The sequence below is a fragment of the Lasioglossum baleicum genome, chromosome 12 (assembly GCF_051020765.1).
Source record: "Lasioglossum baleicum chromosome 12, iyLasBale1, whole genome shotgun sequence".
Classification (NCBI taxonomy): domain Eukaryota; kingdom Metazoa; phylum Arthropoda; class Insecta; order Hymenoptera; family Halictidae; genus Lasioglossum; species Lasioglossum baleicum.
Window position 1 is genome coordinate 9,226,117 of NC_134940.1, and position 18,438 is coordinate 9,244,554.

General features: G+C 41.1%; 1 protein-coding gene across 9 annotated transcripts in view; it reads right to left on the reverse strand.

Moving 5' to 3' along the window:
• The window catches only part of Dysc (whirlin protein dyschronic), a 132,239-nt gene that overhangs the window by 78,345 nt on the left and 35,456 nt on the right, over window positions 1-18,438 (reverse strand). For 6 of the 9 annotated variants that reach the window (XM_076434494.1, XM_076434493.1, XM_076434497.1 and 3 more), the window contains exons 2-4: window positions 13,533-13,880; window positions 12,339-12,691; window positions 6,468-6,479 (exon numbers count right to left, since the gene is read on the reverse strand). In XM_076434494.1, coding sequence (XP_076290609.1) covers window positions 6,468-6,479; window positions 12,339-12,691; window positions 13,533-13,855 — 688 coding nt within the window. In that variant the 5' untranslated portion in view covers window positions 13,856-13,880. The remainder of the gene's footprint in view (window positions 1-6,467; window positions 6,480-12,338; window positions 12,692-13,532; window positions 13,881-18,438) is intronic. The other 3 variants (XM_076434491.1, XM_076434492.1, XM_076434490.1) reach the window with 3 other exon arrangements.

An 18,438-nucleotide genomic window follows, 5' to 3' on the forward strand; every position in this document is an offset into this window, starting at 1 on the left:
AACACTTTCTCAGCCTTCTGACTGAGCATAATCCCTTAATCCGTCGAACCTCCTGCTTTAACTCTCATAAATCAAAGTCAAATTTTAATCGAGACATTTGAAACTGACGAACGTAACTCTAAATCCACCACCGTTGGTTGAATTTTTTATTTTACAGTTTATGGAATTAAAAACGCGTTCATAGGAGCTTAAACCGGTTTGCAACTGAAAAGATAATAGTATCAGAGATCAGTATCGCAAGATTTCAAAGCTCTGTCTGAATAAAATGACAAAGTAAAATATGAATCAATTATATCGAAGACTGTTTCTAGTAATATATAATAACAGTTTGGTAATTATTTTCCAGTGGTTTCGCAGCAGTGATTCAAGAAGTCAAATTCACGACACGAGGCGCCTTCGGGATTCCATAAATCTGAGCTCGACGGCCATTGGAATGCACGAAGGTGGCTCGGTCGTGAAACGTGACAACGACGAAGCTCCCATTTTCATCGGGCGCCACTCGGGCGTCATCGTTCGACATGTCGGGCGCCATGGACAGAAAATCATCGTGTGTTCCGAAACGAAGAAAACAAATATTAATAGGAGAACGAACGAAAAGAGACAAATAAAAAGAAAACGAGAGAGAAAATCGTGAACAGAAAAAAGTAACGAAGAAGAAGAACGCATAGAAAAAAGAATGCGGATGCATACAAGTGAAAATATTGTTCGAACAGAGATTGGGATCCCGTGCCGGTGCGTGTTTTTCGTGTGTCTCGCGGGATGCATGCAAACGGACCTCTGACTTTCTTTCTACCACTCTCACTCTCTCTCACACACACACACACACACACACACACACTCTCTCTCTCTCTCGCTCTCATTCTTTCTATTTTTTTTCCTGCGGAAACATAGCCGATAAAATTGCTCAATTTGCATCGCGCTCGCGAGTGACCCGGTCACAGCTTAATCGGCCCGGGGAAAACCCGCGAACTTGGAGCTTGAACTTTTTTATCGTTCGAACACGCTCGATTTCCTTCAAATCGCTCGGAAAATCGGCATTTTTTCACCGGATACACAATTTTCCGCTTCTGCGAGTTTTTGAAGACCTAAACTCATGTACAGGCGTTCACAATAAATTTCAATATACATCAGAAATTCGGCTCGCAGAAACAGAGCAGTACGGCTTGTGTACAAATTTTGTTTTTTTCTTTATTGACGTTATGGTCAAGGATTTATAAATTAAATTTTTAGCAATAAATTGGAGTGAAATTGTCAGCTTTGAATGTCAGAAAAAATTGTTTAAAAATAACGCATGAATTACTGGCAATTATCGATCGACTTCCGTGTGACGCCACCGCTGCGTCATCGGCCGCGATGGTGTCAGCAGTTTCGGACTTCTAAAAATAATTATGGAAAAAATTACTTTCGGCTTCTTTGTCATATCGATCTCCTTACTGTTACGTCCACTATAATTTCCAACAATCATACATATTTTTAATATAAATTTGAATGTATTCGATACTTAATTGATCACACAGTTGTTCAATGCTTTTTATGGTTACAAAATAGTGTTTATACAAAATACGAGAATTTGGATTAACAATTTCCGCAGAAAAAAGGCTGCAGACTGCAGCAGAATGTTCGCCGCAGTGTTTGACGTTTATCGCGCGTCGATGAATAGGTTTGTCTACGAGCGAACATCCGCGAATACCGAGTCGAATTAATTTCCAGGTGGGAACAATTAAATCGAAACTTTTGCGGATCTCGTTCCGAGTGCGAAGAACCGCGGGCGTCCACCTGGTCCGAGCGTTTCGGATAATTCATTCGCGGACGTGATAAATTGCCCCGTCGCGGATCATTTCCTTTGTCCCTTGGAGACTCGTATTTTTGACGTCCAATCCCGGAAAAGTATAAAAATAGTCATGTTACCTTTTTTAAACGAACGTTAAATATCGTTTCTATTTACCGGGATATTTACTATTCAGGTTTCAACGACGTTTAAAAATCCTTCGATACGCTCAATTTCGGATATATAATATTGGAATTGCTCGAAATAAATCGGAAATACGGATTCCATATACGTGGATCCCGTTTTCAATAGCCGCCGAATTCCCACGCGTATTATGCGCCATCAATCGTTCGTGATCCGATTTATGCTTCGCGTCTCGTGCTGGGATATGCAAATTATTCGCCGCTGGCAAAAATACACGCCATAAGATCGTCCGTAATAAAATTTTGCCAATTTGACGTTGTGAAGACTGAATTTACGCGGCGGGAAGGAAGGACACGTCGTAATAGTAGAGAGGCGGGGAGACGGCGGATGGCGACTCAACATCGAAGCGCAATAATTGTAGGAACTTGAATTCGTACGAAAATCTTCTCGAAACAAGTGCACCCCTGGTTTTCCAGCTACCGATTTTATCTTCCCAAATAAAAATGCGATCGAGTATACAATAGCGAAATCTCGAGACAAAAGGAGGAGAGATTTTTCTCGATTCGCGTGGTTGCTCATCGCGGACTGACCAAATCGCATCCGCCGCCGAAGCCACCCCCGAAAGCGACTCCCGAAGGATAAAATATCGCGAGAGACAGGGGGGAAAAGAACACGGGGTATTATACTTGCAAAGCACGGGCCACCATGAATACTTAATCCGGCAGATATTTGTCCCCGGCACGGAATGCCGCGTACAGGCGCATTTACACGAGCCGCGCGCCGGATGCAATCAATAAACTGTTCGGGCGCAACAAGAACAGAAAGAATTTCACGCTCGGACAAGGTGGACGAGGAGGAACGAACGGAGCGAACGGGAGGGAGGGGGATCGTCTGTTCGACCCCCGGGAGTCCTGTAATTGATCTCCCTCCCCCGGCGACAGTCCCGATTGCGAAGCACGGATTAATCCGGCTGATAAAGGAGATAAGGTGAACAATCGGCTCGTTACGCGGAGTCTTGTCTTCGAACTTGTGTCATCGCCACGGGGTTAATAAAAGTCCTCCGTGCGCCGAGCCCATTTAAGAACTGATTTCCACCCCCTGGGGGGGGGAGAGGGGCGAACTGGATTCCCTCCACGATTTTATCCCTCGATTTTCGATCTCCCGGCCTCCTCACGTGCGACTAATCAATTCGGATTGTCTTCCCATTAATCGTTCCTTTCTTTCTCGTTACAGGCTTCTTTTAAACCTTTTTTCTTTTTTCTATGCTCTTGTTACACCCTCAATATCTTGTTTATTATTTTTGTCTGATGCTAATGCACAATTCAAGTGTTCGTTGAAGACATTCCAAAAATGTTGCAATATGAATCCTGCGGATATGCATCGCTGCAATATCTTCTGCGTGATTGAAACTTTTTAATTTCGGGTGTCCCGCGCCGATAGATTTTTCGATCGATTTCAATATGGCCGCCTTAAACGGGCTCGGTTGAACGCGTTTATACTTCACGACCTGCCTCCAGCTCGCGATGTAATGCAAATTACGTGTACACATACGTGGAGAGGCGTTGTGTTCGTGTGTGTAATTCTTCTATAAATTCATAAACTATGCGCATATGCATCATACATTGTCATGCAACGAAATGCCGGCGTGCTAAGCCTAGAGGAATTCTCGGTTCCATAATTGCGAGATCCTGACGATAAATCGTCGGCAGAGCGAAACTCCCAGAGAAAGGATTCTTTTTTTTTTTAATTTTGTATTAACATTCCCGTGAAATCCCCGCGATTTTTCCATTTTCAAAGGCATCCCCGAGGAGATATTGCCATCGCGGAGACCCTTTGAAACAAAACCAATATTAGAAAAGGAAACCTTCGACGGAAGGATGTACCATGTAATCCTTTTCGGGGGATATTAGAATCCTTACAATCTGGTACAGTAATGGATCGGAACGAAAATTAAAAAGGAGACATTCTGTTGGAGCTGTTATTTTTTCAAAATAACCACGGTAATATTGCAGAGTAATAGACGGGCCATCATTTAATCAAAAGATAATATTTACACTGGTCGTAGCGGAAGGAAAATAATTGCCGGAGGAAACTTTTGTTAACCTTTCCAATCACGCGAAGTCGAGAGCGAATGTTGCAATTTTTATTTCCTAATGGATTCCTCTGTATGTACATTTCCCTCATGTTATCTTCCCCGTTCATGTATAATTACTGGACATGATCCGAGACTTAACAATTAAGAATGGTGATTTTATACGAATTTATGGACATTTTATCTCTCGTCAACGAACAGATAAATAATTGGACAATCTTCATCTCTTCAATTTTCTCGAGGCAGTTTCATTTTTCCCGGCTCGGTGTTCGATGAAATTTGCATTCTGGGTAAATTGCGAGACGATTGTCCCGTATCTGAAGATCAAGCGGCTTCGATGGCCGCGGAGAGCATCGAGTCGGAGGGAATTCCGGCGACGTTTCGAGGCTAATCTGTCCTTATCACGCGCACTCGTCCCGGGCAAAAGAACCCGGCGATACCAAAAAAGAGCAGAGAAACACGAACGCGGCTGGTTTCGTTCGCCGGAGAAATCGTCGACTCGTTTCGCAGGGAACGAGCGGATTGAACGTATCGAAACCGGGACGACAATCGAGCCAGCATTCTGATCTCCGAGGGGAATCAGCCGCGAGGTCAGCCCGGCCACCTGTTCCTACTTTTAACGAGCAGTCGAATGCAGTTCCAGGCGACTCGATTTATCGTTCCCCGGAAAACGCCGTCGGGAAAAAAGAATTTTCCGATTATCCCCCTCCCCCCTTCTCGCTGACTACCACGGAAAAATGTTTAAAAACTCGGGAAAAACTCGTGCGCGAGAATGTTGCTCGCCGATCGATGGAAATATTTTTCAAACTCCGTGAATACTCCAGACTACGTCGGCTACTGCGATATTGCAACTTAAATGGGAACAAATGAAGCCGAAGTAACTTTTGTTCCGAACGGGAGACTCCGCGAACCAATGCATTCCCGTCGCAGTTCACTTTTACTGATTTTCATGCTTTCATGCGATCAGTTTTAGACTTCTTGGAAATTGCAATATTGTGAGGTAAGCCAAAATCATTTACAGAGTCTTTGAATATTGTAATCTTGCGAGTCACATCAACAGAGAAACCACCGAAGTTAATTTTCTTCGAAGACCTTAAATGAAAATTGCAGTGACTTCAGTGAAGTCGGAACGAAATAAAACGAATTTCCTTTGAGACGAGAGACTCTGAAGATTTGCGCAATTATTTCTCTGACGAAAATGATCTTGAGATACTGAGAGAATTGCAACATTACGTCTTAAGTTGATGTAGAAGGTACTGAAGTGAATTTCCTTTGAACGCTATTTTCGAGGAAAATGATTTTCCTGCTTCATGAAAATTGGAAAAAAAAATGTTTTCTGATTTCGGTTATTGGAAAGAGATGAAATTGCAACGGTTTACAGTGACAGAAAAATTTGCCCAGATTCGACACTTATTTCCTTTCTCTCGAGCTCTTCGCCGCCCTCTAGTCCCAAGCCCGGCCGATCTGCGCATAACACTTTCATGCGACATCGATCGTTACTCAGTGTGCGTGTGTGTATGCACGTGTACGCGTGTATGTATGTATATGAGAATATTCGAAAACCACGGCGAGATTGGAACGACCAGGAAATTCAAACGGTATGGAAAACTGCAGCTAGAACGGTCCTCGTAAAATCGGCCAATTTATCTCCTCGATCTCCATCTTGAATCTTCTGTGGCCCGGACAGTAGTCTCGTGACCAAATATGTAGACATTGTTGCTGTATTTCTTTACAATCTATAGGGCCCAAAGATAAACTGAATTTCTTTATGAAAAAAATGTTTCCCTCCTGAAAAGAATCTTTTGGCTAACTAGTTGAATCAGTTACATTAATCGCGTTCATCGTGACTGATGATCGCATTTTCCCCATTTTCCGGGATCAATCGATCAAGGTATGTTTACCGTGACTGCGGTGAAAGAGTTATGCCATAAGTTCAGTCGATCGCGCTCTATTTCGTACCGAGTTCCGAGCTTCATTGAAATTATAATGAGGGCTTTCAACCTTTCCAATCATTACACACCGAAGCAGTACATTATTCTTTAGTGTTCTGTGTATGAGCGTAACTACAGGCTTCCTAAATCACGAAATATTTACTGATTTAAGCCTTTTGATAATTGAATTTAAATAATTAAAGTCGTTCTAGATTTTCCTAGCCGGTTTAAAAAATTCTGTCTACCAGTATATGACCACAGAAGATTCTATAATATTTACATAGTATAATTTTAATGTTTACAAGAGCTTGAATAATTTCGATTTTCTTATGCAGTCACGTATAGAAGAGGAAGAATATGTTTTGTCCAAAATTTCGGGTCGTCCAAGAAATCCGTCGTTTGTTCTGTACTGTGTGCTGATTCTTCTCTCCCCTCTCTCCCACACGCTTTCTCTCTTTCTCTCTCTCACGCTCTCTCACGTTATGTATCTTACATTCTCTCTGCCTTTCTGTTCGTACGGTTGATGAGTTACCTGACTGTGCTTCTGGTACAGCGAAACAGAAAACAAGAAAGACACACCGCCAGTTGACTTATTTCGACATCGGCCTGCTGTCCGAAACGACGCCAAGCTTTCGGGAAACGTTTCCTCGAAGACAACCGATCGATCATCCGTGCGTGACGATCGCTCGTCCTACTTCCGGAACACGTTCGAACGCCTCTTCGAACGAAAACGCGTCCCTCTATCGACTACACGCTTTGTTCCGCGACTCTCTACAGCCCCCGAGACCTCTATTGCCTTTAAATATTCTTCCACCAGTCTTCCTCTCAATTTTACAAACTTATAAATACACCCACTTATTATTAGAAAATCAATTTATTATAATTAGTCCAAACATACTCTAAAGGCCGGTACTCCAAACGAGCACATTAGAATTAATTGAAAGTTTAAAATTCATTTAAAGAATTATATTTCTAAATTGATTATATTTCGAAATTGAGTGACATCTTGCACGGCGATCATATTAGTTTCTGCATTTAATTTTATTGTTATTTTGAAGATACGGTGTCTTCGAGCAAACAACAGCTTGGGGGACGTCGTTTCACGCAGACTTCCGGTTAGGTGAATGGATCCGCCGCGCAGGATCCACGGGGACATCAGGAGTACAACAGTTCTGGACGTGTTCCCATGTCCTTAGGGCCGCAGGTTTCACGCTCGAGATCTCGACGAGGACGAAGCATGATTGCGAGAGAGATCGTTACCGTGCGTGTGATGCTAGAACGCCGTGATCAAGCGTGAAGTTTACGAGGCTCGAAACCGTGAAACCGGACCTCGAGTACGTAGCACATGGTGTTAGGGATGCTCTCCTGGCATCCGTGGAACGTGGATCCTGGACGGAGACATTTCTATCTATCTTTGAAACCACGCGCAGAACTTCTCTGGGGAACGGGTCAAACTTTGCGAACCCATCTTATGTGCGCTTACGTACGCTTTGTTGCACTCAAATTGGAAATTCCTTCTTCCGAGAAATGTATTATACGGGAATACATTCTCTCTCATTGGAGAATACAATTTATGGACGTCAGTATCTCTTTTAATGAATTTTATATACGATCCTTTATGGACCATTTTGGTTTTACGTTTTATTTCGTCGTGGTTTTATGTTTCAGATGTGTTTATGTTGATAGAAAAGTTTTTAATGTCCCTCTTAGTTTGGTGCAACTAATTTGTTAGGATACTTTGAATATATCAAATAGTTGAATAGTTACCATTTTGATACGTTCGTCAAACCTCATGTGTGAACTACGATCATTTTAATTAAATGGTGATAAAGCATACATAAGTTATAACCCAGCAGCCATTTTGCAGCTAGTGGATCGAAACGGTGCAGTTCTTGATACTTCACCAACCATAATGGCTCATTAATAGACTTCTGAATGACTACGTCATATCAAAATGGAGCTTAACAACGTCCTTTTAACTCTTTATGTCCTGAACCTACTTTAGAGAACAGTTTCCATTAAAATGATCATTCAGACAGTCGTAAACACTCTCGTATAAAAATATCTTTATAAAAATGAGTGAATAAAAGAGGTATTAAAATATGTTACTTTTATATTTGTGATTTGAAACAAAATAATTTCGATGTATTCCTAAATAAATTTTGTACGAACCAGAAAATAACATGAAAATAACAGTTCTCGTGCGCATAAATGAGGGATGCAAAGCAAATGGGTCATCAGTGGGTCATATTTATCTCGAACCGACCTCGCGGCTTTCCCACGGAGAAGATCGCGATTGGAATGATTTTTTCCAGCGAGATGCAACCCTCTGGAACGAAACGATACGATTCTCGGAACAGATTACACCTGGGCGCAAGACACACGGCGCCATTACGTGTCCGCTTAATCCGTTTCGCCGGCCGCGGAATAAAAATACGCGCGCGACGGCTGCAGGCAATTAGAAGCGCGTCATTAAACGCGCGCGCACGGCGTCCTATCGCCGGTCAATTAGCCGGTATCGCTAATTACCTGCGCAAACGCCTCCCTCCCCCAACTCTTCATTGTAAATACACGGGGGCGAACGGGTTCGAATGCTTCTACATCCCCACCAGCCTCAACTGGAACACGCTTTTTGCTAATCAGCTACAGAATCGGTCCCCCTCGGCCCAGCCGGGATTTAATTGTGACCCTTGAAATACAATTTGCCAGTGATTCGGTGCAATTTGCGGCTCGCAATTGGCTCGCCCTAATCCCGCCGATTGGTCACTGTGTTTTTGCACGCGGCAGCTGGATGACCCTTGCTGAAGGATTTAAATGATTCCCGCGTACCCGATCACCGCTCTTCAGTGTCACGTCGATTGGCTAATACTCTGGCTTGTTGTGTGATTATGGCGTTAACCGTTTACTTGTTCCTATCTTTCGTACGATTTATCTTTGCTGTTTTATACACACGGTGGGTGTATGAAGTACTCGTACACCTTTTAAAAACATTTTTATTTATGAAAACAATTTTGTTTTTTCGATAAAAACTCGTAGTCTGCATATTTCATTTTAATGTGTTCGGTGTATTTCTCGAATCAGAATGTATTTTTTCCTGACAGATTGTTTATGAAGCGAATCACGTTTTTACAGTTCGCTTTTATTAATACGGTCAGTGTACGAAGTATACATACACCTTTGAAAAACTAATAACTTTTTTTATTATTGTACCAAACGACCTGATTTGCGAAAATAAAAAAGACATTTTTTAAAACTTTTCTATTTGATCCGTTAATGAACATTTTAAAATATATGTTTTGTAGATTTATGTTAGTTATACAAATTTCATCGAAATCGGTTGACGCGGGACAAACGACACGCATCGGAAGATGTGCGATTCTGTGGATTTTAAGCAGAAACTGATCAAAAGTCGTGTAAAACTACGATTTTCACCATTTTTAACCGCTTGTAGCTCGTGTGTATGTTAATCGATTTCGATGAAATTTTCAGTATCTGTACAACTACCATAGATCTACAAACCATATATTTTAAATTTTCATTAAGGGCCCAAATAAAAAAGTTTAAAAAAATGCTATTTTTATTTTTGTATGCAACCTTATAAATTATAATTTCTGTAAAATCTTTTCTGCATATCATTTCTTGAACCAATGCTTCTAATTGATTATAAAACATCAGGTCGATTGGTACAATTATAAAAAAGTTGTCAGTTTTTAAAAGGTGTACGAATACTTTGTACACTCACTGTACGTTGAGTGAATTTAAAATATCTATCAAACAGATCTTATTTTTCAGCATTAGCTCACGGTGCATGTTTAATTCCATATTTTTTCTTGGCTGTTAAATATTTATTTATGAACCGACTTTATTTTAGCAGCTTGTAGAAAATATTATTTACAGTACAAGTATCTGATGTACGGTTTGTAAAGTGAATTTCATTTTTGCAGTTCGCTGTGATTAATGCTAATAATTTACTGTGCGTTTAGATTCTGAATCTTGTTTTCCAGAACATAAAATAACTATTTATAAAGCTTACGCCCATTAAAATATCGAGTGTGTTTCTGCATTCAGAATATTCCTTGCTTTTTGATAACATTTTATACTTTCAACGACATGTTGCATGAATAATAACATAACCAGAATTGATGTGCACATCAATTCTGAAAATGATTGTAGATTTATAAACCCCTGGAGAGTTACTTATTCAGTACAATATTTCAACCGGGATCAATAACAGAATATTTAAATGATCGCATTAAGAATTATAGTTGAATGCAGAAAATGGTGCGAGCCATTTAAATTCTTTTTTAAATCGTGTGAATTTAATGTAGAAAATGGCTCATCGTTTAACTTCTTTTGTTAAATCACAATTTAATACTGTTTTTATCAGCGTGAAACTGCCGCAATTAGTGGAGGCTTTTAATTCAGTTTAAACCATAGACATATAGAGATAGACTGCGCGGCCTGAACGAAGCGCTGAAGCTCACAATGGCGGCGTGCGAGAGAGAGAGAGCATTAGCCGGGGTCCATAGCGCTCTCTTTCTAATTGATGTGTCGACACATCATATAGAAAGAGAGCGCTATGGACCCCGGCTAATGCTCTCTCTCTCACTCTTTGTACCGCGCGCCGCCATTGTGGGCTTCAACTCGCCCATAAGACGGCGCAGTCTATCTCTATATGTCTATGGTTTAAACATAATTTCTCAGACGTTTCAAGCACTATTGAAACAGAAATTTCTCGTTCGAAACGAACTCACAATATTTTGTTAGATGGTCATAGTTCTTGCTGTTAAGTTATACTCTTGTTCGCGGAATCCACGTTTTCCCAGAGAAATTCAACGCGGTCCAATCAACGTCGACAAGAGAAAAAAAGTGCCGAGCAAAGGAATCTCGCGGGTTTTAATTATTTCCCTTTCATCATCGTTCCGGCCATAGATGAACGCGAAACAAACTGTGAATTCCTTTCGCGCAGAGAACACAACAAGAGGGGAGAAATTCGAGCCGAAACACGATCGGAATGTTCGAATCATTCTTCCGGTCGGGGCGATATCGTATAGCTGGAATGGAAATGATGCTTAATGATTCAAAATAGACATGTTTTTCTCCCGCCTTCCCCTGAGTTCCCGGTCTCGTCCTCATCGATTCTCATTCAATTCGAGGCTTTTCCTGTCCAATCACATTTCTTTGATAAACCACTGTAATTGTTTGTTCGATACTGAAGAAAATATAAAAAGAAAATTTCAAAAAATTGCGATCTTCCGTTAGAATTATCTCTGATCTCTGTTGAGTAAAACTGAATTGGAGATTTTTAGTGGGATGGGTTTTGAACTGTGTTTCTTGTAGGATCAGAGAGATTTTTTAATTAATTCAGACTAAATTCAAGTAAATTGAAAAATTTGTATTTGCCGGGAGAAAATTTCGTTGCAAGAACGAGAATACCGGAAAATCAGGGACACGTGGCAGCTGTGCTGAAGCACAGAAAGCACAGGGTGTCGGTGACACGATTTTTGCCAACGAAAAAAAGTGAGCCCGATAGAACTACCAGAGAAAAGATCGCAGCGGACGTCGCGGTGCTGCGCTGTCGATTGCGTTTGTTAGAATCAGCAAAACGTTCAATATAATTAAATCATTACCAAAAATCTACAAAGCGAGAACTTCAACGGAATGGTTGAAATAAGTCTGGAGACTCACCACTCAATTTCTCACTACAATAATTATGTCAATGGCCTAAGCAAGGTTTCAAGACATCTTAACAAAATATTCGCTGAATTGCCTTCAACCGTAAAATATTTATCAAAAGTCTACAGGAATTAATTTGCCTAAAAACTTCGACCAAATGTTCTACTCTGATTTTATTACTTGCGAAGCATGCAATCTATTTGATTTTAATGTTACAAGACGAATGACTTCAAAATTTGTATATTACTTCATTGTTCGTCGCAATTACTTCATGTTTGAATAAAAATTATACAACTTAAAAACATCAACAATAAGTAAATTCACTAATTAAAAGACGAGGCTGGAACATTAACACATTATGCTAAATTCTACCGAAGGAACGAAATCAAGCTCGAAGAATGCAAGAAATAAAATACATATACAATAAAAAAACACAAGACTCAATAGTTACACGATATGATACAGGATTAATGTGTTAACCACCAACAGACGAAAAATAAAATAAATTTTATCATTACTCGCAACTTCAATTGCAGAACTTCTACTATTCGAAGAAGATCCCGGAACCAGCTTGGTTCGGGACGGAAGATTCGAATGAAAATTATGAAAGAAAGATGGTAATCTTGCTACAAAATCGTTGCCTAACGATCGCAATCGACAGTCGAGAAGCACGGCGACAGGTGAACGGCGAGAAACGGCAATGAAAGTCACAGCTGTCGGAAGATACCTCGTTCTTGAGGCGCGAAGTACGGCGACGGAGGAAGCCTGAAGGTACTTCGGATCTCACCTGCGTCCTTGCCACCCTTCACGCAGATCCCAAAGCCATGGTGAGAGTCCGGTGGATCTCTCGTCATGGTCACTGTCCTTACGGTGAGCTCCTGAAGGCTGAGCGGCTGGGAGCTCGGTGACGTTGGAGGATTCGCGGCATTCGACTGCGATTGCTGCGACTGTTGTTGCTGTTGTTGCTGCTGCTGGGACGACGAGGATGACGAAGTCCTGACCGCCGCGACGCTTGCTGGAGATGATGCCGGTGTCCTCCTATCGCCCTGGCGACGCTCCGAGACGCCGTTGCCGAAGAGTCTGCAACAATGTTCCATAAAAATGATGTTAATCGTAAGCAACGCATTGTCAATGTGGATTTTGCTATGAAAAACATTTATGCTGACGCTTATGCGCTTTCTGAATACAGGTATGAAAAATGTCTTTCTTTTAGTCATCCCTAATTTTTTAGAAGAGTTTCAGGATATTTTAAAGTGAAGCTTATGGGAATAATTCTTATATAGAATTTTCTGGTTGAAAAATTGAACTTGTTCCTGGTTTTTATAAAATAACCATGAATTACTTTAAACCACACTACTGCTTGAACCCCTTCTCGTATTTTTACGAGTCACACTCGTGATGATGATTTTAAACGGAGTGTAACGAATACGAATGTTACGCCTTTCTTACTAAATGAAATAAAATTTGATTCGTTTGTAATCAATAGAGTGCGGATGCTAATGCATTTATAGCAAAATTGAGTAGCTGAAATTCGAGATTGTTGGAAAATTTTGAAAACTGAACCAATATATGAGTTCTCCTCTATTAAAATCACTAAGGGAAGAAATAAAATTCAATTTGATTTCTATTTCTCGCGATCGAGGCAGACAATTTTTATTTTACATAAAGATCCACAGTCCAGTAATAGTAGCCATACAAGAAATATGAATTTTCTTTCCTCTTCTACGACATTTTTGCGAATAAAGACGTTTTAATCACTGGAACTGTAAAGAAAACGATACGGCAAGGGGTTAAAGCGTTGTCGAAGCGCGCGCTTTCCAAACGCGTCTGGCCTCTTTGAAAGGTATGATTCTCGCAGAAGCAATTTCGCGAGAAGTGACGGGGTGTCGGTGCGAGTGGATGGAGGGTTAGGTGAACGTACCTAAGCACCTGTTCCGGAGAAATGGCCCCGGTGCCCCCGGTAGTGTGTCCTCTGTGCCTGTACGGTGTGGTGTGCGACGAATGGTAATGCTGGGCGCTCGGCGGTCTCTCGACGATCGTGTAACTCGTACCCGGGGGACTGTAATATCCCCTGTGCTGACCGCCATGGTGCCTGCTGGTCGGCTCTAAATCCTCGGCCTCGTAGCAAACGCCGGTGCCGCTCCTCAGGAAGTGGGAACCGCTGCGCAGGAAGTGAGACCCGGTCCCGCCGCCCCACTGCAGCTCCTGCAATTCCGAGCCGTAATCCTCCGTGCTGCTGGCCATACCTCTGGGATCCGTTTTGTCAGACCTGCGAAACGAACGAGCCGGATTGTTACGAGGAATGCCGTCTTCGGGGCCCGAGATGGCCTCGAATAAACGTCAACCGTGCGGGACGTCTTCATCCGTGGATAAAAGACGTTCCACAGCGTTTCAAAATATTTCTACACTGGAATTTTAGGGACGAGGTTGGAATGCTATCCACCATTTTTATTTCGAATATATCTAATTGGTATCTAGGCTCTCAATTTCAACAGAACAGCGAAAGGTGTTGAGAAACAAGGGGACGAGTGTCATCGAGGCAACACGGTCGTCCGGTTTCCTTTAAAATAAATATTGAATTCAATATAAAATCGTAGACTATGTATTGACATACATACTAGTTTAAATTTAGTACGCCGTTCCTCTCGGCCGATCGATAAAAATGCCGTGCGATATTCGAGACCGATAGCAAATATTATTAAACCGACATATGCCTGTATTCCTGATTTCCTGAAACAAATATTAATCTTCGAACGCTAGTGAAATATTCATTGAACAAACGCTTGTCTATTGATCTTGTAATAGTTCGATACACTATGGAAATGTCCACAAAATGTGACACTATTTATTCTGCTAGAATCAGGAATTCTAGTAGGATTACGTAGAAGAATATTATTTTTCAGAGAGAAAGAGTATGATCGGAAGAGACGCCTGATGAGACCGAAGGATCAGAGAAGCGATTCCTTTGTCACTGAAAAAATGCATGCAGTTTAAGATTCCGTACGCAGAAAGTTTGCCGTCGACGGCGACGCTACGGTTCGTTAGCGACCCCGTCAAAGAGAGCAGCACTCGAGATTATGAAAATACAATTAACGGGGCGTCGGCGTCGGGGATGAATGGCTAATAATCAAAGCGTCCCGGCGCGACGGAAGATGAAGAGGCGCCCCGCAGAGGACACGACCTGGATTTTCGAGACAGCGACACCATCGATCTAGGATCTCATAAATTAGTCGTCCGCCAGGGGCTCTCAGGAAATCACGGAGAGCCTCTGCCGACGTTACACGCATCTGATATTCACCCCGTGTGACATTCAAATGTCCCCGGACCCCTTCTGAATTGATCAATCTGCGCAAAGTATCGGATTAGTTGCACGCGTACCGGGATTGCGCACACTCCAATCGAAATCCTGAAGTTCGACCATGTTTTCCTAATGGGACGAATCGCTGTCGGCCGTCGCCGTTCCTCGAATTCAATTTTCATTGCTGTAGCTACGAGGAAAATCGAAAAATGTTTGCTCCACTTCAATTTTTAAGATGATCGAATAAAACGTTCCCGGTGAAATTGCAGCATTGATTTGATGGAAAAAATTCTGGGACTCCAACGTTTTTATTATTAGCCCGGATTAAGTTGATTTTTCTTGAAGATTCTATTCTACGCTTTAGATAATACCTTCTATTAGGTTGTTGCAAATGAAATGGCCGTTTTGAATCTTTACCATAAACTTTTATTTTACAAGCTTTAGTCATTTTCCATTAATTGAAATAATTTCCATCTACATCAATGCACTTCTTCCATCGTGATACAAGTGCCTCAATGCCTTCAATTCCAATCAATTCATCAAATGCAGTTTTTACAGCACGTTCTTCTTTGAATATTTTTCCATTCAAAAAGCCATCTAGGTGCTTGAAAAAATGGTAACCGGTAGGTGACGGGTCAGGCGAATAATGAGGGTGAGGAAGAACTTCACACTTCAACTCTGCTAATTCTTTTACTGTTTCTTTCGCAATATGTGGCCGAGCATTATCGTGAAGCAATATTACACCACGTCTATTGACTAATGCCGGCTGTTGAACACGCAGTGTGTGTTTTTCGTCCATTATATCAATTTCCTGACGGTATTTATCAGCAATTATGGTTTCACGTGAATCCCTTTCAACTATCTGTTTTAAATCTATATCTTTAATAGCTGCTGGCTTATGACCACGAGGCTCATTTTCCAGATTTGTATCTCCGGAAAGAAATTTTTCAAACCAACGCCTTATGGTCCGATCACTTGCTATACTTGCTATATTTCGCTGCTTCAGTCGCAGTATGTCCAAGTTTGAACTCGTACAAGTAAATTATACGAATTTCCTTTTTTTCCATGGTAAACGAAAATCGATTTTGTGAATCATGTATACTATACAATATATATATAAGATTATTCTTATACACGCAAATTCATGTTAGAGATATGTACTTTTCAAATTGTACAACTTCAACCCCATCTGTCGTGGAAAAACTAAACTACAAAGGCGGGAAGTTTCAAATGTGAAAATCGGTCGTTTCAATTGCAACAACCTAATAGTTTAAGAATAAGAAAAATTTCTGACAAAAATTGGGTGTAAACAAAATTTTTCACTTATCAATTATCCTTGAAGAAAATTCCCGAAAACATAATCAAGATGGTCTACCGTCTAATAATTTGATTTTGTGGGATTCTCTGATCGGAATTCGAAGCGTTGACGAAGCATGTTGACGCGTATGATCTCTCGGTGGGATCAAAGTCGACGTTATCGTCTCGAAATCCCCGATCCCGCAGCCCTCGGCGTGTAAACGTCGCCAAGAAGGATCACTGACGTGGTAGGAGGAGAATTCCGCCCCCGGAGGCCGAGTAAATCGGCGGCCCGTGGTGGGCGGGTTTGCATGCGGCCCGATACCACGGGAGCAAGGGAACTTTCAAATTTCTTCCGGCGATAATGGCCGGTTTCCGGCTGGGATTATGACATCGCCACGCCACACCACGCCAGAGCTAGGGAAAATCGTTCTACACCGGCGCGCGGGGTATCACGTGAAGATCTTATCAGGGACAGCCCGACCGTGCCCGCGATAAGAAAATTTCCCGCTCGACGAATTTCATTATTCCGCCGTTCACGCGCGTTATTGCGAATCGATTTAGATAAACGGCACGCGCCCTGGCCCATCGACGTCCCTTGGCCCTATCCTGTGGAAAAACTGTGAGGATCTCTAGATCGATTGTCCAGAGATCGCCGTACTTCCTCATCAATGAAAATTCATCAATTTTCCCTTTCTATACACTGTACAATATTTGACTTCTTTTTCTGCGTTTTGTGAAACGTGATATTGCCTTCTGTTTATCTTATAAAATGTTTGGCTTGTTTCAGTTTGCTTTATAAAACATATTTGTTCACAAAATTGTATTTCGTTTATGATTTCACATATTATTGATGCGAAGGATAGCATTAAAATTTTTTAAAATTGTATACTTTTGGTCTGCCTTCTAACACGATAATTCAACATTCGCAAAGTATATATTTTTATCTGCGTCAGTGCTGTTTGTTGAAAAATATTTATGTGCGCAATTTCGTAGCGTGCACAAAATTAATCTTGCCTCGTGATTTATTTCGTGACCAAGCTGGCAAGAGTTTGTTTTAATAGTAATCTCCCAACAGGGGAAGGAATGATATCATTTTAATATAACTATGTATATTTATAGTAGGAGTAGCATATTCCTTTAACCCAGTAAATTATTGCTAACACTTTCGGTGTATCATTGCACCACAGATATACATAAATGAAAAATTGAAAAAATGGAGATAATAATCGGGTTCTAAATTTCCCAAGAAAAACCCAAGAAAAATAAATTTAATTTGTTGAATTGGGTGTCTAAATATTAGATGATTGCATAAGTTCGTGACCGATTTGAAAATAAAATTCAATGGTTAAATTTTAAAGATTGGTTAAAGGTTTGGTTAAAGAAGGGTTAAATTAAAATTAAAAAATGGTTAAATTTTCTACAATTAGAAAATTAATTAATTGATTAATAAAGTTGTATTCTTTAAAATGTAACCATTGAATTGTATTTTCAAATCGGGCACGAACTTACGCAATCATCTAATATTACAAGAAGGGTGAAAAAATGTGAATAGCTCTGCAAGGATTTCTTTTTCACAAGAGACGCGCCAGAGGTCTTTATTCCCCAATACAGATTGTAACTGCCACTTTCATGTCCACGCTGAATGTACAATAGCTTGTTACTAGCGAGAAAACTATTACCGCATAAATTACCCATGTTTTCGTCGGTTTTACGAGAGTTCGCGATTATATCCCAGATCACGTGTACCGCGTATTTAGCAAGCCGAGAATGTTAACGCGACAACAAGCATCATTCTGATGCTTATCTGATGTTAACTAATGCACGTCGTCCCGTGAAATTGATTTCGGTATTTCAATATTCTCCGGCCGGTATGGCTTCATAGATTATGAAATACCGTCGTATTTCCATCGCATTTCATGTTTCATGACGGAAATCGTTATGGAGGAAACAGAATAATATCTCGGACGTCGTGAGATCATTACGTCACGTATAGCATTCGTACTATCAGCACATTATTACGTAGAACATGGATGCACCAGATAAAAAAAATCACATTCCCTCATTCGCTGCCCAGCATTGTGTACGCGGTGCGCATAAAGCAGTTTTCACTTCAACAATTCCGTTGAAACATAATGAAAACGTGGTTTTGTTGTCGAGGTAAGATTGGACGATCTGGAGCTGTAAGCAAAATTGAGTTTCAGTATCGAGTTTCGCGCAGGGAGCAGGTTGT